This window comes from Galeopterus variegatus, unplaced genomic scaffold (assembly GCF_000696425.1).
Source record: "Galeopterus variegatus unplaced genomic scaffold, G_variegatus-3.0.2 Scaffold1784, whole genome shotgun sequence".
NCBI lineage: Eukaryota > Metazoa > Chordata > Mammalia > Dermoptera > Cynocephalidae > Galeopterus > Galeopterus variegatus.
In genome coordinates, this window is record NW_007727895.1 from 57830 (window position 1) to 83865 (window position 26036).

General features: G+C 45.7%; 1 protein-coding gene across 1 annotated transcript in view; it reads right to left on the bottom strand.

The window, feature by feature from the left end:
• Positions 1 to 26036, bottom strand: part of P2RX3 (purinergic receptor P2X, ligand-gated ion channel, 3) — a 38502-nt gene that overhangs the window by 7326 nt on the left and 5140 nt on the right. The window contains exons 2-8 of the mRNA XM_008578927.1: positions 23043 to 23178; positions 22530 to 22601; positions 22267 to 22330; positions 21417 to 21510; positions 20982 to 21059; positions 20122 to 20263; positions 19412 to 19548 (exon numbers count right to left, since the gene is read on the bottom strand). Coding sequence (XP_008577149.1) covers positions 19412 to 19548; positions 20122 to 20263; positions 20982 to 21059; positions 21417 to 21510; positions 22267 to 22330; positions 22530 to 22601; positions 23043 to 23178 — 723 coding nt within the window. The remainder of the gene's footprint in view (positions 1 to 19411; positions 19549 to 20121; positions 20264 to 20981; positions 21060 to 21416; positions 21511 to 22266; positions 22331 to 22529; positions 22602 to 23042; positions 23179 to 26036) is intronic.

The following is a 26036-nucleotide window of genomic DNA, read 5'->3' on the forward strand; positions in this document are numbered from 1 at the left end:
AGCCAGCCTTACTAAGTAGCTTCTTGACCCTGGAGAAGTCACTTAACCTCTCTGAACTTTCTATCTCGACTGAAAAATGGGGGACGAAGAGCTGTAAGGAGATGAAATGAGAGAGTGCCCACATATAGGAAGTGCTTAACACATTCCCTTTTCTTCCTTATCCTAGAAGCAGGATAAAATGAAATAATATCACATTTACCTTAACCATTACACGCTTCTGATTCCTGGGGATAACAATATGAGGTACTTAAAAAAATTTGTGGAAAAATAGAATTAAAAGATACCATGAATCTTTGCATGAACTTTTCAAAGTACCCTCATATTAGCAATAATAACGGCCAAGATATATTGAATGTGTACCATGTGCCCGCCACTGTGCTAAGTGCTTTACTTATTAACTCATTGAATACCTACGACCACCGTGAAATTAAGTCCTGTTGCTATTCCCGTTTTACAGCTGAGGGATCAGGATCAGAGAGGTTAAGGAACTTGTCTAAGGTCACAAACCAAGAGTCAGCGAGTGGAGCTGGGATTCAAACCCGGGCAGTGCAGCTGCAGGGGCCACACTCTTAGCCAGCATTCTAGACTGTTCTTTTTGTTGCCTGATTTCTATTAGGTCCTGACTAATTTCTTTCAGTTTTCCAGCTGGGAGCCCTTTTGGATTTTCTAGGTGGGTCTCAGTATCCAGAGTCACAGGCTGGGAGAAGAACAGGAAGCATAGGAGAGCTGTGGGGTGTCGGAAGAAGGAACCCCGCCTTCCTTGTCTGAAAAAAGGAAGGGCCAAGCTACATAACGCCAGGTGTTGATTTCTCCCAAATCTTGGAATTCTTGCCTCTCTAGCTTTGGTTTTCTTGGCTGGGAAATGGGGTTGGTCAGAATGACATCACGATTCAACACATTGGCCCCTCCCAATCAAGCCTAGTCCCCCTTCCTCGTCCCATCTGCAGGTTCCACTCCCCACCGTGCACCTCAAGTTCCAGCCAGTGCACACTACCTGCCTTCCTGTATTTCCTGAACATACTCCATGGACATTGACTTCTAAGCATTTGCACATGCTGTTCCCTGCTTCTCCGCTTTTCCACATTGCGAAATCCTATTCATCCAGTACAGCCCAGCTCAGGTGGCCTCTCCTTCTTTCAATACTCAACAAATATTTAGAGCACACCTACTCCATGCCAGGCACTAGGCTAGGCACTGCTGAAATATTGGCAAGCTCTGTTCTCACGAGAGGGAGAGAAATATCAGTCAATCACACAGTCCCATAAATAGCTAAAATTGGATGTAAAGAAGGGCTGGGAAGGAGAGGAGCACCATTCTACGAGCACAGTTAGCAAAGACATTTGAGCTAGGCGGGGGTTATGCAAGGCTTCATGTGAAAGTGACACTAAAGGTTGGGGAGTTAAAAGGGAAGAATGCCAGAGGTGGGGGCGGCTTTCCTGGCTCAGGGAACCGCAAACCCTTTCCTGGGAAAGGACGTGGTGTTTTTGAAGGAGCTGGAAAAGCGCTGGTGGGCTGGAGGGTGGGGATGGATGAAGTGGCAGTGGCTGTGTCTGCCTCGCCTGTCTGGCAGGGCCAATTGTGCTCTCACCCCTTCCCAATTCCACTTTTAGGGACTTCAGACATGTAGCTTGAAATTGACCGTGGTGGAGAATTTACACCATGAAAATCAGCAAACCCTACAAATCAGAGTTTTGTTTCTTTTCCTCCAGAGAGCTGGTGTAGAGCTGAGGCTATGAAATCCCTCTGGGCTGCCTTTCCTATCTCCACCAGGATACAGGCCTCTGCCGTCTAGGTAGGCATCTGATGTACTAAATTGTGGTTGATAATTTGGACTTCGAACGATGAGCCATATCTCACTGTCTCTGTTTGCCTAAGGGCCTAGTGCCCACAGTAAAAGGTTGGGTAAATGTTTGCTGGAAGGACAAATGAATTTCTGAGATTCCTGACATCTCAAAGGCTGAGTTTAGTAATGTTGGCTTCAGGGTTTTCTCCTGCTGACTCGGGCTTCTCCAAATTCTCCTGATTCTGCACACGGAGCTAGTAGAAGTTGGTAACCACAGGCTGTTTCTCTCCCAATCAGAAACCATTTAGATCTGGCAGCTGGCAAGGTGGGAAGTAGGCGCTATTGGTGGGAACCAGCCCCTATGGAGGGGAAATGGCAAAAAGACTAGGGACATAATATACTCCTGCTAAGCATTAGGCTAGAGGCTTCCACACCTATTATTTTCATTTCGGCATCACAACAACAGGTCAGTATGGTAGATGGTGGCTTAGGGACTTTGAGATGAGAGAGTCCTGGGCCTGAATCCTGGCTTTGCCAGTTGAATTAGTTTATATTACCTGGGCAAATCACTTTACCTCTCTGAACCTCAGTTTCCCCATCTGTAAAATGGAGATAATAGACATAGCTGTAGGGTTGTTGAGAGGACTAAATGAGCTACTGGGTGTGAAGGCTGAGGACAGTACCTGGCACACAGCTTTCAATTAGTACTATCTATTGATCATCAGGCAACACTGTCCCGATTTTACAGGCTGGAGAAAAGCACAGCTACTCTCCTCGGGCTGCTTGGCCTGCGAGGGACACAGCTGGGATCTGGACTCGGGCTGCTTGAATCTAAAGCCCCTGCCTACCCCTGCTGCTTCCCTAAGAGAGGAGCCAAAAAGGAGAGCTCATTGCAGCCTCCGTGGGTAGGAAGCTTGTTAAGCTGGTGCCTGGGAAAACACCTCGGCTGTGGAGGAAAGCACAGCATGGCTGTGACTATGTGATGTGATAAGTATCAGAGCAGAGAACAGAGCCCAGACACCTGCCAGCACTGAGCTGGGGAAGGGGAGAGAAGCCCTAAAGGCTCAGGCAGGATGGATTTTTCAGGGTCAGGAGGCCTCTCTGATGGGCCCAGCTGGAAGGGCCACCTGAGCCCAGACACTTGCAGGAATGTGGGGATGATACTTGGGGCCACTGCTGACTCCTGTCCATTTGCCCCTAGACCCAGGCTCTGGTCTTGGGAGCCCTGTAGGCTGACCTCTACAGGCTGCAATCCCTGGTTCCCTTCCCCTCTGGTTTCTGGGAAGTTTGGTCAGTAGGAGGAACCAACAGGGGATCAGCGGGATAGCAAGGGAGAGGTGGGGGTATCTATTCTGCTCACTGCTTCCCTACCTAGCCCTGGTTTTACCTGTGCCTGTGTTGCTCTGTGACTGCTGCTCCTGCCAGGGACCCCAGCTCAATACCAGCCTCTCATTCCTCCTGCTGTGGCTGCAGATCTAGACCCTACTTTGTCTCTGAATGCTTTGGCTTCCATATTGTTTCCTGTTATGTAAGTTTCTGCAATCAGACAGGACACTCCCGACACAGGACCAAATTGAACAATTCTGAGGCCTGACAGTGCTGAGACGTTTGGGGTGTGTGTGTGTGTGTGTGTGTGTGTGTGTGTGCATGTGTGTCTGCACATGCGTGCTCCCTTGTGCCATTTGCAGCAATAGATAAAGAATGAGTAAGTATAAACGTCAATTACCATAATAAATCATTTGTCAGATGTGCTTCTGCAGGGCAGGGTTGCAGCTCCATCCCAATGTGATAGGTCTATAAATAATAGTGCATGCATCAGCAGCGCAAGCTTCTAAAACCCTTCCCCAGACACCCACACGTGTTGATTCAGACTTTTAGAGCTTGAAAGGGCCTCAAAGACCTTTAACCAGCCCGTTTTACAGAGGAGGAAATTGAGGTCCATGGAGGGGATGACACTTGCTGAAAATCACATAGAGCATTTGTGTCAAGGCCTGAATCGTAGCTTACAGATTTCCTGACCCACAGCCTGGCCTCTCCCTGATTCACATTGCTTCATCTTGATTATTCTCGGCTTGTCCCAGAACAAAATATTTTTTGTATAAACATTTTTGTTACTTGGGTTCAGATTTATCATCTCCCCTAGGTTAAAGCTCCCTCGAACATAGAAATTGGTCTTGTTTATCTCCGTATCAGCCGCAAAGCCCAGCACATGATATAATCTGGAAGTTGAAACAGACCTTCAAAGTCTTCCCCACACTACCCACAAGGGATTTCCCTGCTGGTGTCTGACTACTTCCAGTGCAAGGAAACTCACTACCTGTAGGAGCAGCCCAATTCTAGCTTTGGAGAGCTCCAACTGATAGAAGTGCTTCTCCACGCTGAGCTGACATTTGCAGCCGTCAGCAGTCAATAAACGTTTGCTGAATGGAGAAGGGTTTTTATCACGATGTACAAATCCCCTGGAAGCTCCCAGACATCTGTTTAGAAACAATCCATCCTCCCATAGAGTGGTGGAAATTCCTTCCTAAAGCACGGACACGTAACTGTTACAGCAGCAGGGAAAACAGCAACAAACTTGCGGGATCTGGGTTTGACTTGCAAGGGAAAACTTGGGCCTGGAATTTGGGTTTCTAAGTGAAAAAGGTGGTGTTCTCAGCAAAGCTCTGCCTGGTGGGAAGTACTTTTGCCAGCTGAAATACACTTTTACAGTTGATTTCGTACTGATAGGAAAATATCTCCTGGCAGGCTCCTTGCATCGAGGGTGGGCGGGGCAACACCCGCAGAGCTGGCTAGAACTCCTCCCCTCAGAGAGCAGCCCGAAGCTGCTCACTCATCAACCACAAAGGCAGACTTTAAAAAGTGGTTTGTTGTTGATCGTTTTATAAAACATGTTACTATTGGGCCGGCCCGTGGCTCACTCGGTAGAGTGCGGTGCTGATAACACCAAGGCCCCGGGTTCGGATCCCACATAGGGATGGCCGGTTTGCTCACTGGCTGAGCGTGGTGCTGACAACACCAAGTCAAGGGTTAAGATCCCCTTACCGGTCATCTTTTAAAAACAAACAAACAAACAAAAAACATGTTACTATTAATTTATCTTTAATTAATGAGGCGAGGAAAGATCAATGGATGCAAAGACAGAAGAAATCCCCGACAGCTGGGTTCCTAGTTGTCTGCTCCTGGGAGTGACCTTCATGGCCTCAGTTTCCTCATCTGTAAAATGGGGGTAACCATACTGGTCCTACCAGGATACTTGTGATTGCAAGCACAGGCTGCTCGGATTTTGAATTCCGGCGTCAGCAGTATGAGCTGTGCGGCCTGGGGCAGGTAGATGAAATCTCTGAGCCTTGAGTTTCCAGCTGTAAAATGCTCTCTCTTCAATGCCCGTGAGATAATCCACACAGGGCTCTTAAGTCCCTGGCTCACTGGTAAGTGCTTGATGAGTGTTAGTTAGTATTTCCTACCAATAGTACTGGTGGCTGTGAGGACAGGGTAGACATGGACTTCATAAAGGGCTGTATAAATCCAGGGTTGTTCTAATTGTCTCACCTCCCACTGAAACCTGAAGAAGAAAATGGATCCTGAAGAATTCAAGCAAATACGCCCCATTGAAGAGGGCTTACAAGTGTTTCTGTGGAAGTGATGGTGATAGCTGCTTTTAACACATATCCTATAGCTTTTGGAAGGAGACAAATCCAGATTGTAGAGAGAGTGATCGAAGCCAAGGGTGCGCTTCGATTCCGTCTCTGTCAATTGGCCTAAGATCTTGCTGATCTGCACGTTTTGGCAGGAAAGCGGAACAGGCGCCAAATCTCAGAGCTTCATGAAAGCTGCTGTGGGTACATTTCCAACACGGAACGATCACTAGAAACACCTACTGCACGAGAAACATCTAGCAGCTGAACAAGTGTTTTTTTGTCCCAGACACCAAGAGAGGAAATCCAAAACTGCGTTGCTTTTTAGTAGCAAAGCTGTCTTAGGAACTCTCAGAGGAGAAACAAGGAATCAGTCATCGCTAAATGCACCATTTAGCTTTTCTCCCATCACTCCAGCAATCACCACCAGGTATATCTCTTACAGCTATTATTACTATTACTATTATTATTATTATTATTTTGCAAGTCACGTGATGGTAGAAGCTGTGCTAGAAGCAATGGATATAGATCAGGTCTCTGGGTTTGAATCTTGATGAGCCTCTTAATTAGTTTGTGCAGTCTCAGGCAAGTCTCAAAATCTGAGCCTGCCTTGATGGGGTGGGATGGTGTGGTAAGTTGTGAATTCTGTCAAAAATAGGTGTACAATGGGCTTGCAAGCTTAACTGTAGGAGCTTGTGATCTGACGTCCAGGGATAGGCTTTTAGAAGTCCTCAAAGTCCTGGAATTTTATGCTACATAAACAAATGCATAGAAAAAGGACTAGAAGGAAACTCACCACACTGTCAAGGATGTTAACTTCCTGCAAGAGGAGCAGAACTGGAGGAGTGAGGGGAGTTCCCGTGTCATTACTCTGCATAGATCGGTATTGCTTGGATTTATTACTCTGATAGTACATTTATATCTTATTTACAGAAATAAAGAGTCCTTAAAAAAAAAAAGAATTTGCCTAGAAAATTGCTCATGTCTGTGAATTCGTGCATTTTTCTTTGTTTTCATCAGGGGCATACAGTTAATGGAGGGCTGTGTGATTTCGAAAATGAAAGTTGTCAGGACCTGTGCTGGACATCTCAGCAGATGCCCCTCTGACCACACTCCTCCCTTCGGCCCTTCCCTGGGCTGCCTCATTGGGTCGCTTTGGCTCAGCTCTGGCTTCTGGTGGGATGCAGCAGTCACCTCCTGCCAGGCTGCCCTGTCCTCCCAGCTCTGCCTGCCTCCAGGTTCCAGCAACTGCTTCCTCCCCTGGCCCCTTCAGACCTGGGTGGTAACCAGTGACCTGTTAACTGACCCCAGGCACTGTGCTACACTTTGTGATTTTCCCATACTTTGCCCACACCTTCGAAACAGTCCCTTTATTAAACTCTCCTCAAATTACCCAATTTGAATGTGCCATCTGTTTCCTGCTGGGACTCTGGCAGATACAGTATTTTAATCTGTCATTGCACTGTCAGTGTCTGTGCGCTCACACACACATTCACTCACACACGCACTCACAGGCACACACACATTCACGTACTAATATGCGCACCCACTCTCAGCCTCACACATTCACCCACTAATATGCGCACCCACTCTCTCACAAACCGACATGTGCATGCACACTCACGCACGTGCACTCTCGCACGCAACACCGCCTGCTCCCGGCACTTTGGGGAATGTAGTGCTCTGCTTAAAATCCTGCCCCAGTGAATCAAGGATCCATGTGGGCTGCAGGAACCCGGCCCATGGCAAAGAGCTCCTTGTCTAAGCTACAGGGCACCGCCCACTGCCGCTGGGGGTGACTTTCACCTATGCACCATTAAATTGGCGACTTTGCCAGTTCTTATTTTTAGAAATGTTGCACTTTGTCCACTGCGAATCTGGATGACCCCACAAACTACTCTCAATGTGCTTAGAAAGATACTTCAAGGCCGGCCCGTGGCTCACTCGGTAGAGTGCGGTGCTGATAACACCAAGGCCACGGGTTCGGATCCTATATAGGGATGGCCAGTTTGCTCACTGGCTGAGCGTGGTGCTGACAACACCAAGCCAAGGGTTGAGATCCCCTTACCGGTCATCTTTTAAAAAAAAAAAAAAAAAGAAAGAAAGATACTTCATAAAAATACTAAGTTAAAGCGCCCCCTAGAGTCTTTAGCCATGTGGAATAGACCCAGGAGTAAAAATAAAATCTTTCCACCAAATTTCACGTAGGGAAAGATCAGAAAACTTCAGAGATTAAAAAAAAAAAAAAAGAACTTAGGTGAACAGCACCAAGTACACAGGGTAGGAGTTGAAGAGAGACACATTTTGGCTCAATTTGAGGTCACCTTTCCAATGACTGGAGCCACCTGATGATGGACAGGCCACCTTGTGAAGAAGCCCATTTTCTGGGGCTGTGTCTCAGAGAGATTGATTAGGAGTTGGGATCAAATGACCTCTAAGGCTACTCTAAGATACACCTGTGACCTTGGGCAAGTCACTTCCCTTTTGGCACTTCTGCTTCCTGGTCTGCAAAATGACCACCTCAGTCCAAGTGTCTCCAAGGGGTCTACAACAGCTATAAATTCTTGAAATCTCTGAGTCTGCAGGCAAAGAGATGAAAAAAATAGGGGGACGAGACAGAGGGTGGCATTTGGAAAGGAGCTGCAGAAGCAATTAGTGATGGAAATGCAAGTCTCTAGCTGCCTCTGGATGTCTGAATTTGCAGATTGAAACAAGGCTGAATCTTGGCTGAATAATTCCATTCCCTCTAGAGCAAACGGCAACAGCAGAACGTTGAAAAATCTGGCCTCTGATGAAGGAAGAGGCAAATTAATTTGTTTGAGAGACAAAAGACCAGGGTATGAATTGTGCCTCTAGCGTCTGCTAGTCTTTTAGCCTCCCTGGAACTCAGATTCTTTGTTTTTAAGTGGGGACAAAAGTATCAACCACATAGGCATGTTTTTCCGAGGATTAACAAGTACAAATGTCCCTAGCCTTCCTGGCCGGGATGGAGATCATCCAAGAAAATGTATGTGTCCAGGTTTCCTCATTTACTTGCTCTGTGACCTTGGAAAACTTTTTAACTCTTTGAGCCTCTGTTTTCTAATGTGTAAAGTGGGGGGACTGTAGCACCTACCCTATAGGGTGCGTGAGGAACAATGAACCACAGTGCACAAAACTCTTTGCACATGGGGTAACTAGTATTCTTCCTACAACTAAGTTGCTTTGTGAGATTCTAAAGAGCGGCACAAACTTTACTGTATTGTAAAAACTGCACTGTTGCAGAGTCCTGTGCTGAACCTGGCTTTCAGAAAGGTGGCCTTGTAGCCTCCCACACATAGGCTCTTAGCTTAGTCTTGGGTGTCTATGGGTGCTAGCTTGAAGGCAGCATGTGGGTGGTGGGTGGGCACCCAGGTGGAGGGGTTTGAGGGGGCATGGGCAGAGCTCTCTGCCTGCCATGGATAGCAGATATTCTCCTATATCAGTGATATTCCTTGGGCCCTCTGGAAATCTTTTTAAATCACAAGGGTCAAATTGAGTCAATTTTCCCCATTTGTACTCTTGCCTGGAGGGCTTCGGTGAGGGAGTCAGTTACCTGGGGTCCTAAGAAGACCCACACCTCACAGATGGCTTCCCTTAGGCCCCTGGGAGTTATGCTGGCAGTGTCCATAGAGGGCCTTTGTCCTGTCTCCCCAAATATAACACAAGATTATTTAGGACTAGGTCTATCTTGCGCCCGGCAGGGAGGGAGAAAGGGAGGGGACCCCTAGCACAATAAACTGGAGATAAAGAACTCCAAACCAATTCTTCTTTAATTGAAAGATGCTTTTCTAAAATTGGACTGGGGTCTTCATAGCAGTTTTATTCTTCATAAGCTTTCCTGCCAAATGAGGTGTTTGGAGGATTGAAGAATTCCCAATGGCCAGAGAGAAGATAGGAAGATGAAAACTTGCATTTTAGATCATGAGAATTTTATTAATATGTTACTATTTTAAGCCAGCATACAAATATCCTTTGTATTGATTTCAGTGTGGTGTACTGACTGAATAAATATGCCAATTTCTGCCAGTGAGCCAAACAGTATTTTTAACCTACTTTAAAATATGTGTTGTTTCCTATGGTTTTTTTAAAGTTTGGAGTTGATTATGAAAGCACTTTCAATTTTTAAAAATTCTTTCCAGAGAATATACATATATATTTTAAACTATTAAATATAAAGCTTAATGGGGTGGGTGATTTTTTTTTTTTCTAAAGTTACAAATTAAGGTGAAATGATTTGTTTTGGCTTGTATATGTCATTATATTGGAGAATAACACTACATCAAAGGAAATCTGAGTTGCAATTATTTGAATATATAACTGAAATATATTCTTATGTATATTTTTTTCCTGATCACTGCCTATTTAGTCTATTTATCCTGTTTACTGTATAACACTATGTACTTAGTCAGGGCCCTGCCAGAGACTTTGGGATCTTCAAAAATTAAGAGTAATCCACAATGTATACATGTATCGAAACATCACATTGTGCCCCATAAATATATACAGTTATTATTTGTCAATGAAAAATAAAATAAAGGGCTGGCCCGTGGCTCACTTGGGAGAGTGTGGTGCAGATAACACCAAGGCCATGGGTTCGGATCCCATATAGGGATGGCCGGAGAGTGTGGTGCTGACAACAGCAAGTCAAGGGTTAAGATCCCCTTACCGGTCATCTTTGAAAAAAATAAATAAATAAAAAATAAAATAAAATAAAACTTAAAAAAAGAAAGTAGCGTTGATCTTGTGGACCACACTTTGAGAACTGCTGACCTAGGGTAATATAGTAGGGTCCCTAGCACATTGTAGAAAATCAGTAAATGTTTAGTGGATGAATCAATAACCGAATGACAAAGAAAAAGATTAAGGTAAACCAAAACAGAGAGCTGAAGCTTTTCATGGATTGGCTAACAGGATCCTCAAGATAAAAATGATACTATCATTATTTCATAGGTGGGGAAATCGGAATAAGAGAAGGTCTCAGGCTTGTTCATGGGCTTTCGGCTAGTTCTGAATAGTTTATCCTCTGGTTCCTCTCTTTCCCTTACTTCAAAATGAGAGAACAAACAAAAGATCCTGTAAGTCTCAAGGCCATTGAGAATATAAATGATATTTAAAGACTGGCTTGAGTTCTTGTTTGGAAGGGCATTGAGGAAGAACTAGTAACAATTGTAATTGTTTGTGACTCATGAAAGTTCCTGGTCATAGACAGTACTATGAAATTGCCATCTTGTAAAATGATACCAGTTATCAACCTTACTTTGTGGAAAGAGAAATCTTAGAAAATTCAGTCACAGACAGGAAATGGGGTTATCTGGGAGTTACTTAGGCATGTTATAGTTTCAGGGCCAGACCTAAGAACAGGCAAAGAATCACAGAATCCCATTTTCAGGAGACCTTGCCTGTCTGGTGTAACTATCAACCTGGTGCAAGAATCTTTGATGTGATCCCTCTTCCAGTGATGGGAGCCCATTAAATCACAGGACAGCCCATTTTTCACCAAGAGGCTTACTGTTAGAAAGTCCTTCCTGAACCCCATCCCCCAACCAGGCTCAGCAGAGAACCAGGAGGAACTTTCCCCTGGGGGGAAAAGGTAAGTGAGAGGACCCCAGAAGCCCCTTTCAACACCTTGGACACCTACAGTCCTCAACCCTAGGGACCCCTGCAGTTCTCAGCAGGCACTAAACCCAGCTGAGAGAGCCGCCTGCAGTCCTCACACGTGTGCTCACCCCACAGGAGCCAACACTGTGCCCTGCCCTCTGTTGGCTAAACAGCTACTCAGCTACATCATCTTGGAACTGGAACTACTTCTGGAGTCTGTCTTGCCCTGGGGGTGAGTAACACCTTCTCATCTCAGACGCTGAGCCATTTTTGAACCACCCCTGCCTAGTGGCCTGACATCCCCTAGCCAACTTGCAAGCAGCTGTTACATTATCCTGAGGGAACCACTCCAACCACCCCTCCCATTTGCAGCTATGCCCCTCCCCCTCTGGCTTGAGCTGAAGCTGTGCACTCCCTCTGGGGGAATCTCCAACTGCCCCTCCCAGTCATTGCTGTGCTCCACCCTCTCAGGCCTGAGCTGAAGCGGAGCATTGCCCCCTGGAAAATTGGTGCCTTGGTCAAGAAGCTGTTTGACCATACTGAGCAACTCCTCCTCTGAGGGTTGAGCTGATGTAGTACCCTGCAACCTAGGGAAACAGAGCATGGCTGAGCTGAGACACTCTGTCCTACACACCAAACCAACTCTAGTAGCCTGCTTCCCTGAAGCTGAACTGGCCCCCTAGAGACTGAGTTGTTGAGACACCCCTTTCCCTGGGGAGTAGAGTCAGCCGTGTGCTGCTCCAAGTCACCCAAGGCCCAAATGACAGTTGTGCCCCACCATTCTGGGCGCTTGCTGCCACTGCACCTGGCTTCACAGACTGGGATAGTGCCAAGTCCCACTGTTCCAGGGTCTAGAGTTGCCACTACGCAATGCCTAACACCCTGGGAACTGAGTGACCACTGAACCCCAACATCTCTAGTTCCCAAATTGCACCTGTACCCTGCTCTCTGAACCTAAACCTCCAGAGCACCCCATTCTCCCCCAGAGTCAGGCCAGTGCTGTTCCCTGCCCCCTAGGGTTACAGTCACAGCTACAACCTGGCCCAGTGGGCCTGAGCTGCCTGGGAGTACCTCAGAGACACAGATCCTGGCTCTGTGGGAGAGCACCCCATTCTCCCCCAGAGTCAGGCCAGTGCTGTTCCCTGCCCCCTAGGGTTACAGTCACAGCTACAACCTGGCCCAGTGGGCCTGAGCTGCCTGGGAGTACCTCAGAGACACAGATCCTGGCTCTGTGGGCAATCTACATCTACCCTGTCACAGAGAGTGAACCTGCACCCTAAGACTTACTTGCTACCATAGGTTCACAAGACCTCGAGCCTAGATCCCTGGCTCTACAGCCACTCTGAGCACCTCTACCTTGAACCCAGTGCTGCTGTAGTTGCTTGTAGATCATGTCAGACCTGATACCACAAGGGATCCCCTCAGCAAAGTCTTCTCATTGTGGGATAGATGAAAATAGCCCCTGTCATTGAAGACCTTAACAACCTACAACTTCTACAGCCTAGGCCACTGAGGCACCCACAGTTATCAGTGATGTTGATTACAGCTGAAGAAGCTGATCAGCGACTATGCCTCTGCATCTACATGGAACCAGAATCACTATACCCTTCCAACACACTAAGACCCATCTGCATGTGAAAGACTCTTTCTATAATAGCCACTCTGTAAAGTTTGGAAGAGGTGATTGTTTTACCAGATGCATAGACATCAACACAGAGACCCAAGAAACATGAAAAAACAAGGAAATATACCACCAAAAGAACACAATAACACTCTAGTGACAGATACCGAAGAAAATAATCTACAGACTGTTGAGAAAAAAATTAAAAATAATGATCTTAAGAAAACTCAATGAGATACATGAGAATATAGCTAAACAATTCAATGAAACCAGGAAAACAATTCATGACACGAATGAGAAATTTAACAAAGAGATAGATATAGTAAAACAAACAAACTAAAAACCCCCAAACAGAAATTCTGCAGCTGAAGAATTTAGAGAATGAAATAAAAAACAGAAAGCTTCAACAGCAGACTAGAGCAAGCAGAAGAATCTCTGAACTTGAAAATAGGGCATTTGAAATTATCCAGCTTGGGAGTGGGGATGGGAAAGAATTTAAAAGAGTGGAGATTAACTACAAGAATTATGAGACACCCATTAAGTGAACAAATATTTGCATTATGGGAATGCCAGAAAGGGAAGAGTTGAGAAAATGTGTAGAAAGGCTATTTAATGAAATAATAGCTGAAAGCCTCCCAAGTCTTGGGAAAGATATGGATATACAAGTCCAGGAATTTTAAAGATCCCAAATAGATTCAACCCCAAAATGTCTTCTCTGAGGCACATTATTGTCAAATTGTCAAAAGTCAAAGAAAAGAGAATTCTAAAAACAAGAGAAAAGCATCAGGTCACATATAAGAAAATCCCCATTAGACTAACAGCAGATTTCTTGGCAGAAACCTTGTGGGCCAGGAAAGAATGGGATGATATATTCAAAGTGCTAAAAGAAAAAAACTGCTAGCTGAGAATACTATATCCAGCAAAGCTATCCTTCAGGAATTAAGGATAAATAAAGTCTTTTCCAGAAAAACAAAAACTGAGGGAATTCATCACCACTAAACTGGTCTTACAAAATATTCTCAAGGGAGTCCTACATCTGCAAGCAAAAGGATGATAACTACCATCATAAAAACATACAAAAGTACAAAACTCAATGGTAAAGAAGATACACAAATGGGAAGGAAAAAGGAACCAAACCTTATCACTACAGAAAACCACCAAGCTGCAATGATAAATAATAAGAGAGGAAGAAAGAAACAAAGGATATACAAAACAACCAGAAAACAACCAACAAAATGACAGGAGTAAGTCCTCACTTATCAATAATAACCTTAAATGTAAATGAACTAAATTCCCTGATTAAAAGTTATAGACTAGCTGAATAGATAAAAACCAAGACCCAACTATATGCTGCCTACAAGCAACTCATTTTGCCTATAAAGACACACATAGACTGAGAGTGAAGGGATGGAAAAACATATTCCATGCAAATGGAAACCAAAAGCAAGTGGGAATAGCTATATATACATATACACACACATATACATATATATATATATACACACACACACATATATATCAGATAAAACAGACTTTAAGTAATAGAACTGTAATAGACAAAGAAAGACATTATATAATGATAAAGGGATCAATCAGCAATAATACATAACAATCATAAAGACACATGCACCCAACATTGGAGCGCCCAGGTATATAAAGCAAATATTATTAGATGTAAAGGGAAAGATAGACTCCAAGACTATAATAGTTGGGAAATTCAACACCCCACTCTCAGCATTGACAGATCATCTAGACAGAAAATCAGCAAAGAAACACTGGAATTAAATGCAGTATAAACAAGATGGGCCTAAGAGACATTTATAGTACCTTTTATCCAACAGCTGCAGAATATACATTCTTCTCATCAGCACATGGAACATTCTCCAGGATTGGTCACATGTTAGGCCACAAAACAAGCCTCAACAAATTAAAAAACAAAACAAAACTGAAATGACATCAAATATCTTCTGTGACCACAATGGAATAAAACTAAAAATCAATACTGAGAGGGACTTTCAAAATGGTATAAATACATGGAGATTAAATAACATGCTTCTTCTGTTCAGTTGGACTTAGTAAACAAAAGACACAAACAAATAAACAGTCCAAAACCAACATGCTTCTGAATGACCAATGGGTCAATGAAGAAATTAAGAAAATTAAAGAATTTCTTGAAACAAATGAAAACAGAAATGCAACATACCAAAACCTATGGGATACCCTGCTGTAGGCTAAATGTGTCCCCCAAAAGTTCATATGTTGGAAACTTGATCTCCATTGTAACAGTGTGAGGAGGGTGGGAAATCCAATTATGGTATTTGAAAGGTGGGGCCTTGGAGAGGTGATTGGATCTGAGGACCATGCCCCAGTGAGTGGATTGATCCATTTATGGAGGAATGGGTGTGGATCTGGTGGCTTTAAAAGGAGAGCAAGTGAGAAGGTTAGCTCTTTCTGTTGCTCAGTCCATTCTTGCCATGTGATATCCTGGTTGCCACGGGACCCTGTAAAGAGTTCCCTCCCAGAAGAAGGCCCTCGCCAGATGTGTTCCTTGGACTTTGAACTTCCGAGTCTGAAACTGAAAGAAATTTCATTTCTTTATATATTACCCAGTTTCAGGTATTCAGTTACAAGTGAGAGAAATGGACTTATACACAGCCAAAGTAGTACTAAGATGGAATTTTATAGCAGTAAATGCCTACATCGAAAAAGTAGAAAGATTTCACATAAACAACCTAATGATGAATATCAAGGAACTGGAAAAGAAAGAACAAGCCAACCCCCAAGTTAATAGAAGGAAAGAAATAATAAAGATCAGAACATAAATAAATAAAATTGAGACTAAAAAAACCTACTTTGAGATCTTTTGAATCTTTTGAGACCAACAGAATGAAATTTTGCCTTTTAAAAAGATAAACAAAACTGACGAACCATTAGCTAGACTAACCATAAAAAAGAGAGGGAGAGGGAGAGAGAGAGGACTCAAATAATATCAGAAAAGAAAAAGGAAACATTACAAATGATACCACAGAAATACAATGATCATTAGAGATTATTATGAATAACTGTATGCCAACAAATTGGAAAACCTAGAGGAAAAGGATAAATTCCTGGACAAATCCAATCTGTCAAGATTGAACCAAGAAGAAATAGAAAACCTGAACAGCCCAATTATGAATACAAGATTGAATCAATAATAACAAGTTTCACGTTAAAGAAAAGCCCAGGGCTGGCCACTTAGCTCAGTTTATGGTGCAGCCTTATAAAACCAAGATCATGGGTTCGGATCCCCATACTGGCCAGCTGCAAAAACAAACAAACAAACAAACAAACAAACAAACAAAAACAAAAAAACAAAACAAAACAAAACAAACAAACAGTCATGGGTTCGGATCCCCATACTGGCCAGCTGCAAAAACAAACAAACAAACAAACAAACAAAAACAAAAAAACAAAACAAAACAAAACAAACAAACAAAAAGTAAGAAAAGCCCAGATACCTGATGAAATCTACCAAATATTTAAGGAAGAATTAATAGCTATTTTTTTCAAATTCTTCCAGAAAATTGAACAGGAGGGAATTCTTCCAAACTCATTCTATGAGGTCAGCATTAGCCTGATACCAAAACCAGACAGGACACAACAAAAAAGAAAACTAGAGGCTAATATCCCTGATGACCTTAGATGCAAAAATTCTTAACAAAATACTAGCAAACTGAATCCAGCAGCACATTAAAAAGATCATCCATCATGATCAAGTGGGATTTATCTCAGGTATGCAGGGATGATGATTCAACATATGCAAATCAATAAACACATCTCATCAATAGAATAAAGGGTAAAACCCATATGACCATTGTAATTGATGCAGAAGATGCATTTGATAAAAATCAACATCGCTTCATAATAAAAATCCCAAACAAATTAGGCATAGAAGGAATGTACCTCAACACAATAAAGGCTATGTATGACAAATGCACAGCTAATATCATACTAAACAGAGAAAAGCTGATAGCTTTTTCTCTAAGAACTGGAACAAAACAAGGATGCCCACTCTCTTCAGTCTTATTCAACATAGTACTGGAAATTCTAACCAGAGCAATTAGGCAAGATAAAGAAATAAAGGGCATATAAATTGGAAAAGAGAAAGTCAAACTGTCCCTGTTTGCAGATGACATTGTCTTATATATAGAAAACCCTAAAAGCACCACCAAAAATCTCTTAGAACTGATAAGTTTAATAAAGTTGCAGATAAAAAATCAGCATATGAAAATCAGTAGCACTTCTATAAACCAATGAAGAAGCAAGCTGAAAAAATTCAAGAAAGTGATCCCATTTACAATGGCTACAAAATATCTAAAATACCTAGGAATAAATTTAACCAAGGAAGTGAAAGATCTCTACAATGAAAACTACAGAACCCTGAAGAAAAAAATTAAAAGGACACACAAAAATTGAAAGGCATGCCACTTTCATGGAGTGGAAGAATTAGTATTGTCAAAATGTCCATACTACCCAAAGCAATTACAGATTCAGTGCAATCCCTATCAAAATACCAATGGCATTCTTTACATAAATAGAAAAAACAACCCTAAAATTCATATGGAGCCACAAAAGACCCTGAATAGCCAAAGCAATCATGAGCAAAACAAAGCTAGAGGCATCACACTACCTGACTTCAAAATATACTACAAAGTTATAGAACCAAAACAGCGTGATGCTACTATAAAACCAAATACATAGACCAATGGAACAGAATAGAGGAACCAGAAATATATCTACATATTTACAGCAATCTGATTGTCAACAAAGGCACCAAGAACATATATTGGGGAAAGAACAGACTCGTCAATAAACGGTGCTGGGACAACTAGATATCCATATGCAGAAGAAGTAAACTAGACCCCTATCTCTCACCATATACAAAAATCAACTCACAATGGATGAAAGACATAACTATAAGACCCCAAACTATAGAACTACTAAAAGAAGACATAGCGGAAACAGTTCATGACATTGGTCTTGGCAAAGGTTTCGTGAATAAGACTTCAAAAGCGTGGGCAACAAAAGCCAACATAGACAAATGAACAAACCAGGCAAACAGGCAAAAACAAAACAAAACAAACACCAGTCAACAGAGTAAAGAGGCAACCTGCAGAATGGGAAAAAATATTTGCACACTGTGCATCTGACAAGGGATTAATATCCAGAATATATAGGAAACTTAAACAACTCAACAGCAATAAACAAACAAACAAACAAACAAACAAACAAATAAATGAACAAATGAAATCCAATTAAAAAGTGGGCACATGAGCTGAATAGACCTTTCTCAAAAGAAGACATACGAATGGCCAACAGGTATATGAAAAAAGTGCTCAGCATCATTAACTGTCAGGCAAATGCAAATCAAAACCACAAAGGGATACCATCTCACTCTGGTTAAAATGCCAAAGTGTATTTTTTACCAAAGTGTATATTTACCAAAACGAAAATAACAAATGCTGACGAGGATGTGAAGAAAGGGGAATTCTTATACACTGTTGGTGGGAATGTAAATTAGTAAAGCCATTATGGAAAACAGTGTGGAAGTTTCTCTGTGTCCATCAACTATGACTGGATAAAGAAAATGTGGCATAATACACAATGGAATACTATTCAGCTATAAAAAAGAATAAAGTCCTGTCATTCAAGGCAACATGGTCGAACTTGGAGGACATTATGTTAAATGAGGTAAACCAGGAACAGAAAGAGGAATACCACAAGTTCTTACTCATATGTGGAAGCTAAGAAGTTTGATCGCATAGAAGTGGAGAGTAGAATGGTGGTTCCCAGAGCTGAGAAGGGTGGGACGGAGAGGGGATAGGGAGAGCTTGGTTAAGAAATACAAAATTATAGCTAGAAAGGAGAAATAAGGGCCGACCCCATGGCTCACTCGGGGGAGTGCGGCGCTGGGAGCGCAGCAGCGCTCCCACCGCGGGTTCGGATCCTATATAGGGATGGCTGGTGTGGACGACACCAAGCCAAGGGTTACGATCCCCTTCATGGTCAAGAAAAAAAAAAAAAAAAAGGAAAAATAAGATTTAGTGTTCGATTGCACTGTGGAGTAACTATAATCAATTTTTTGTGTACTTTCAATTAGCTAGAAGAGAGGATTTTGAATGCTTCCAACACAAAAAAATGATAAATGTTTGAGGTAATAATAATAAAAAAAAAGATCTGTCGTTGCCAGGGTTTCAGGGGAGGGATGAATAGGTGGAACACAGAGGATACTTAAGGCAGTGAAACTTTTCTATGATGCTATATTGGTGAATACATGACATTACGCATTGTGCAAAATCCACAGAACAGTACAACATAAAGAGGAAACCCAAATGTAAAACTTAGTTAATAATAATATATCAATATTGGTTCATAATTGTAACAGATGTATCCGATTAATGTAAGATGTTAATAACAGGAGAAACTGTGTATGTGTCTGTGTGTGTGTGGCGGGGGGCGGGGGATATGTGAACTGCCTGTATTTTTTGCTCAACTTTTCTATAGAACTAAAAGTGCTATAAAAAGTCTATCACTTAAAAAGAAAAAAACCCCCCAAACCAAAAAGAGAGTCCTTTCTGATTTTGAGCTGAAATCTGATGGGGGTGGGAGGGGGTGGGGGCAGGTGTGGGATCTTTTCTTCCCAAACAAACGAAACTGAGGTTCTTTAGAACAGTCTTTGCCTTCTCCTGATGTCGCAGGAGACTGGGGGATTACCTGAAGTTGTAGCCTGGGGAGACACTGCTCTTCTCGGAAACGCTATCGAGCCGAGTGAAGGAGTATTTCGGGATGCACTGGTCCCAGGCCTTGTCCAAGTCGCACACCCAGCCGATCTTAATGCCCAGAACTCCGCCCTGAGGAGAGGGGCCAGGTGTGAGCTCTCCCACAGCTGTCCAACCCCTGTACTCAGCCGGGGGGTGGGGGGTGGGGGGCGGAGGGGTTTGTAACAAAAGGTTTTTTGTTTTTGTGTATTCTTTGGGTGGAAGACAAAGGCAGGGGGAAAGAGGTGACTTGTCACACCTTGCTCAGTCAAGAAGTTCTATAGGTAGAATGAAAACCTCTGAGCCTCTAAACCCTACTTTTGGAAACTTCGGGTCCCTTAGCTACAACACAGGAGAGAGAAAGTGGCCACGGATCCACTTTCCTATTGTGTGGCCCTTTCCAGAGATCTAAGGCCTCTCCCAGAGGTCAAGTGTGAAGTCAGGAATGGGAAACTGAGGCTTGGAGGAAACGTATGGGGGAGAGGCAAGACCATCCAGGACGGAGGTGGACAGAGGAGATTCAGGCACACGGCCAGTTGCAGGCCTGGGATGCTTCCGCCAGGTGGCGCCGTGTCCCGGCAGTTCCTTCTTCCCAGTGTCCCAACCACCTGCCCAAGGGCCCTGAGGTCTGGGTTCGGGGTCATGGAAGAAGGGCTAGGTCCTCACCGTTCTGGCCAGTTTGGCAAAATCCTGTCCCGCAAACTTGACCACGTCACCCACCCGCAAGATGGGGCAGAAGGGGGCCTTATCAGGATGGAAACGACATGTCTTCATGTCCCTGGCCGTCAGGTTGGGAAGGAGGTTTCCCCTGGGGAGGAGGAGAAGAGAGACGCAAGGCTCAGGTTAAGGTGAAGATGGTCACCCACAAACTTCCCTCCAGCCTCCCAGAGCCGTGGGGTCCTCCTCGCCCGGGCAGGGGGGTCTGAGCCCTGATCTCTGGAACCTCCATGTCTCTCCCATCTTTCTCTGCATCTTCCCTGGAACCCCCATCACCCTGTATTGTGCTAGGGTTACGTGTGTCCCTGTCTAATCAGGGGCACTCCTGTTCAGCTGTGCACCTCCATAATGCCTGGCGTCGAGCTTTGCACATGGCCCAGGCCCACCAAGTAGCTGTGAATGAATGAGTCAATGAAGGGGGGTTGAACTGACCAAGAGAAAAGGGGCATCACGCATGGCTTGATGTGGGGAAAGAGAAAAGGATGAGCCCCTCTGGCTCCAACCTTTGGAGGCATCTGCGTCCTAGGGCCGGGTTTAAGTTGTCCCTCTCCTGCCCCAAGCAAAACTCTCATTTGGGCTCTGAGCTCCAGAGGTAGGAAGATGGCAGAGAAATTGGCCCCGAAGTTCACCTGATATTCAGAGGTCAAGGCCCACTGGGAGGCTGCAAATAGGAGCCCCAGGGAGATGGGTGGATGGAGAGAAAGTGGGGAGAACCATGGAAATGGGGCACCTCCAGTCTCCTGAGAACGAGGTGGCGGGGTGCGGTGGGGACACTGCATCTTGGTTTTAGGGAGGAAGCAGGGACTCACTTCTCAAAGTTGAACAGGGGGAAGCGGATGCTGTTCTTGATGAAAATGGTGAAGTTCTCAGCCTCCATCATGACTGGCCTGTGGGTGAGAACAGGTTGCCTTAGCTTCTCAGGAAGAAGAGGGGGAAACAGGTCTTCACCCAGGGGCCACCTTTCCTGGTGGACATCTCCCAAAGGGAGACCTCTTGTAGATGACGGGCCCTCTGAGAGCTGGCATGGGGAGGCCCTTCTTGGTCTGAGGGTCAGAGGGAGGGGAGGGGTCAGGTGAGATGGGCCGGGAAAGCTGATATCCTGAGGCCACTTCCCCACTCCAGGAAGGGACACTGCTGGGAGGAGCCCTGAGACCCTCCCCAAACTCAGAGATGCAGAGCTCCCACACTGGCAAGGGGGAACTGGGGTGGGGTCCTCTCTCCTCCTGTCAGGCTCAGGTCCTTACATTTCCACCGTGTCCACCTCGGTGGGGCACCAGCCCTGGATCTCGCAGGTTCGGAGCACAGAGCTGTAGTTCACGCAGCGGCCAGTGAGGATCCCTGGGAGGATGGAGCCACAATGCTGGGTAGCCCCTGCCCTTTGCCCTTCCCCTCCCCCCTCCTCCTCTTGGAGAACCCACACCCACACCCCCAGGGACCTGGCAGGTGGAGGGAAGGGGCAGGCAGAGCAAAGGGAGCCAACCTGTGGACCTGCGGCACATTTGTCCTGTAGCGCTTTCTCCCTCCTCTCTTCCTGAGCCCCAGACCAAGCCAAAGGGAGGTGACAGCCCTCCCATCACATGCTCCAAGCCCAGCCATTCGGAGAAGCCCTCATTTTCCATGCTCTTCCTTCCTTGCCTCCGAGCCTCTGCTGCAGCTCTTCCTTCCACCTGGAATGCCCCTTTGGCAGCCCTGTCTCTCCTGCCAAATCTTGATCTTTAGGGCCTGTCCCAAATGTCACCACCTCAAGGTAGCCTTTTGGGGCCACCCGCCCAGAACCCATCTCTCTCCTTCCCCTGGGCCCCCACAGTCCTTGGTTTCTCCTCATTGGCATTTGCCACTGTGCACCTCTGTCTGTCACCACCCTCCCTAGACTGGGAGCTCCTCTGAGGGCAGGGGCCGGGCACTTTCACAGCCCCACTGGGTCCGGCACCCAGTGCGCATCTAGAAACGCCAGCAGAGGTCCACGGGGTGGGCCGATCCCTGCTCCCTCTGCCCTCTCTCCTAGGGTGGGCTCTTGTCCTGAGAGATTTGCTTCCCTCCAGGGTTGTGCTAACACTCTGGGCTGTGAGGGGTGGGGAAGGGGCTGAAACTCACCCCCACCAGGGAGGCGCTCGGGCCCACACTCGCTGTCGGATACACAGCGGTACTTCTCCTCGTTCTGCGGGGAGACAAGTCCACAGGGGGGTGAAGGACCCTGAGCTGGCCCGGGGACCCCTGCCTCCCACAGCCCGCAGGCTCTGGAGAGCGGAGGAGACGGGTCACAGCTCCAAGGCCAGAGTTTGGGCGTCTGTTCTCACCCATGCCTGCCCTGCCCCGACCCTGCTCCTGCTCCATCCAGCCTCCCTCCCTCCTTTCACCTCTGGACAGGATCCTTGCATCTGGTTTTCAGTAACGATCATCTTGGTGATGATGACGAAGACAGAGGTGCCCTTGAGAGGACGAGGAGAGAGAGAAAAAAGTGCAACCGTCCCAATCTGTGAGGTTCTGCAGACCGACACTGAGGTTCCGAGGAGGCTCAGGCTAAGTGATTTGGCCAAGGTTGCAGCGTGAATAAAGAAAGGGCAGGGCTGGGATCCCAACCCGGCTCTTCCCAACTCTCTCGCTCCCTTTGTGTGTTGCCCTTGGTAGCAGTGCAAGATGTGGCAGAGCCTGGAGAACTAGCTTTCCTGGTGGCCAGCACCGCACTCGGGGGACGAGGCCCAAGTTCCCCCCACATCCGTCAGCTGCTGGGGCAAAGGGTCTCTGGATCATTGATAGCACAGATTCTGGTTTGGGAATTCCATAACCATGCTCCTTGCCCTGCGCCCTCCCCTCCGACTCGCCCAGGTCTGGGCACCCACACACCATCCTGGGGTAGGGGGACACAATACCTGAGGTGGCGTCACGTAATCAGACACGTCCATGACTTTGTTGGCATAGCGTCCAAAGCCCTTGACCTTGGTGACCACCGAGGACTCAATGGCCGTGTCCCGCACCTGGTATGCCTTCTCGTGCAAGAAAACCCACCTGGGGCAGGAGAGCAGGAATGGAGAGAGAGTCCATAGGCCCAGCAGACAGAGGCTGTGAGAAGTCTCCCTCCTGCCAACATTGGGAAGGCACTGGTGTGCCTGGCAGCGGGAAGGCCCGTGCGAGAGGGTGAAGTACTCTTTCCACCCTTTTCCCCTTTATCCCCATCCCCTCTCAAGGATCCTATTTGTGCTTTGTGCTTAAAAAGAGTGGGTTTTTTAACCCCTCCACCCCCAATAACCACTTTTCATCCCCTTGGAGGCCACATTGCCCCGTTGAGAATGCATGGCTTAAAGTCATTCCCTGCTGATGATGGAGGCCACCTCTCTGGCAGGCGGTTTTTTAACCCCTCCACCCCCAATAACCACTTTTCATCCCCTTGGAGGCCACATTGCCCTGTTGAGAATGCATGGCTTAAAGTCATTCCCTGCTGATGATGGAGGCCACCTCTCTGGCAGGCACCCAGGAGAGAGAAGGGGCAGAGGATCCCAGGCCTCTGGTCTTGTGCATCCCGGTCTTTGCTCATGACTGTATCCCAAGTGCCTGGCACACAGTAGATGTTCAGTAAACAAATCAATGAAGGCCCTTGGGAGCTGAGTGCTTGGCAGTCTCCATCTGTCCAAGTGTCAGATAAAAAGGACAGAGGAGAAAGGGAGGGGCATTACCTGAGCCTGTACCTGGCAGGTAATTGGAATTAGGTTGGCAGGGGCGTGGGGTGGGGAGAGAAGCTTCTCATCTTATTCCTTGCATTGTGCTGCCACCCAGTGTTCATTTCTCTGTACTAGTCTTTCACTGCAGTTTTAAGCCATTATGGGACCACGTGGGTGAGGCAGTTCCCCCTTCCCTTCGTCCATCCCTACCTGCCTCTGCAGACTGTCACAGTCTTCTCCAGCAGCAAGAAAGGCCTGCAGACACCTGCTGACAACTCTTTCTTCTGCATTCATATAAGGTGGCTGCCTTTCCATTCGAAACCCTCAAGGCTCAAGCCACTACTCTCGGCCTCACATAATACCACCCTTCCAGCCTTCCATTTGCTCCTGGTGGCACACTGGGAGGTAGAAGCTGTTACTGTCCCCATTCTATAGATGAGAAAACCTCATCAAATATGTTTGGAAAATGCCGAGCATACGCACCTCTCCACGGGAGAGAAATATGCAATATAAACAAACACACAAATACATCTGTTACATATTGTTAACCTCACTGTCTCCCAATCTTATTTGATCATGGAAGCCAGTTTGGAGAAATACTGGTGACATATCAAGGAATCAGGCAGTGCACTTGTGGAAAATGCTGGGTTACGGTTATGTTATGCATCTAACCAGGGTGGGCCAAGGTTGGAAAACCACATCAGATGAAAGTGAGTGGAAGGACTTGAGACCGTGTAGCCCAGAGAAGACAAAGGTGTGGGAGTCCCAGGCTGGGAAGCTGCAGAGGCAGTATGTGGGCTGATCGAGCAGTATATAATAAGGAGGTGGGTGAGGACTTTGAGCCCAGGAGCTTTCTAACCACCAGAAAGTGGTCTGTGAACGAGCTGCTGCTGTGGGAGGTGGTGAGCGCCACACACCTGGCAAGACTCAGGACAGCCTGATGCTCGCCTTCCAGGTTTGCTGAGGGGAGACTCCTTCCTTGGGGGCACTTCTGATGGGATGTCCTCTGGGGTGCCCCACTGTTAGAAGATACAAAAAAGAGCAGCTCCCAGAACATGCCAGGAGTCACAGTCACTTGTAGGTTGGGAACCACAGTCATGTTCACTGCAAGCACAGGCTTATGTTTACAAGTGGCTCCTTGTTGACTTCTGATGGGATGTCCTCTGGGGTGCCCCACTGTTAGAAGATACAAAAAAGAGCAGCTCCCAGAACATGCCAGGAGTCACAGTCACTTGTAAGTTGGGAACCACAGTCATGTTCACTGCAAGCACAGGCTTATGTTTACAAGTGGCTCCTTGTTCAGCTTTCAGTGAGAGGGTTTGGAATTATCTCCAAAGTGGAGCTTCTCTCACTCACTTGAATTTTTTAAAAAAAATTTTTATTTTTAACTGACAAGTAATAATTGTGTATGTTTATGGGATACAATGTGAATGTTTTAATATATGCATACATTGTGGAATGCTTATGTCAAGCTAATGAACATATCCAGCACCTCACATATTTATCATTTTTTTACGGTGTCACTCACTTGAATTCTGAACTTTCCTGAGTGGGAGAGGAAGGGTGGAGTCACAGACAGCACTGGCAAATGACTCCACATCTGTTATTTGTTTTATTCTTGCTGCCTTATAGCAGGTTACATCCTGATTAGCACCATGAAGAGTTCTCCGCATGCTTGTAGAGCGCTCTTAGGAACACCATGCCCCTATGCAAAGTCTGTGGTGCTGTTTGCTTTACCCACTAGCACTTTTCTTCTTTTTCTGGGAGGGGAGGGGTTTCATTAAGATTTCACAAGGAAGTATGCCTTGCATAGGAATCTTATCTGCCATGTTATGTCCTAGCAGAAGCGAAAGGAGTATTGCTGTTACAGGAAATGGTGAAGTTATCCAAATAAGCACCGGTGGCTCATGGCCTGGGGCCATCCAGAGTGAAGGCAGCGAGGTCACGGGCCCAGGCTCTCTGCTCCCAGCTAAGATGGCCATTGCCACAGCTGTCCATGCACCAGAATGTAAGCCACCATCTAAACACACCCTTCTGGAGCCCCAGTGTGCCTGGCCACAGAACAGACACATCTCTCAGTGCTGATCTAAGAAAATGGTCTTCTGAGGCCCCCTCCTCCTGTTCTTAAAATCCAAGAACTTTTGTGGATGAGAACAGAGTTCAGATTATTATTATCATCTAAACAACATAGCGTGCTAAGTTGAATTT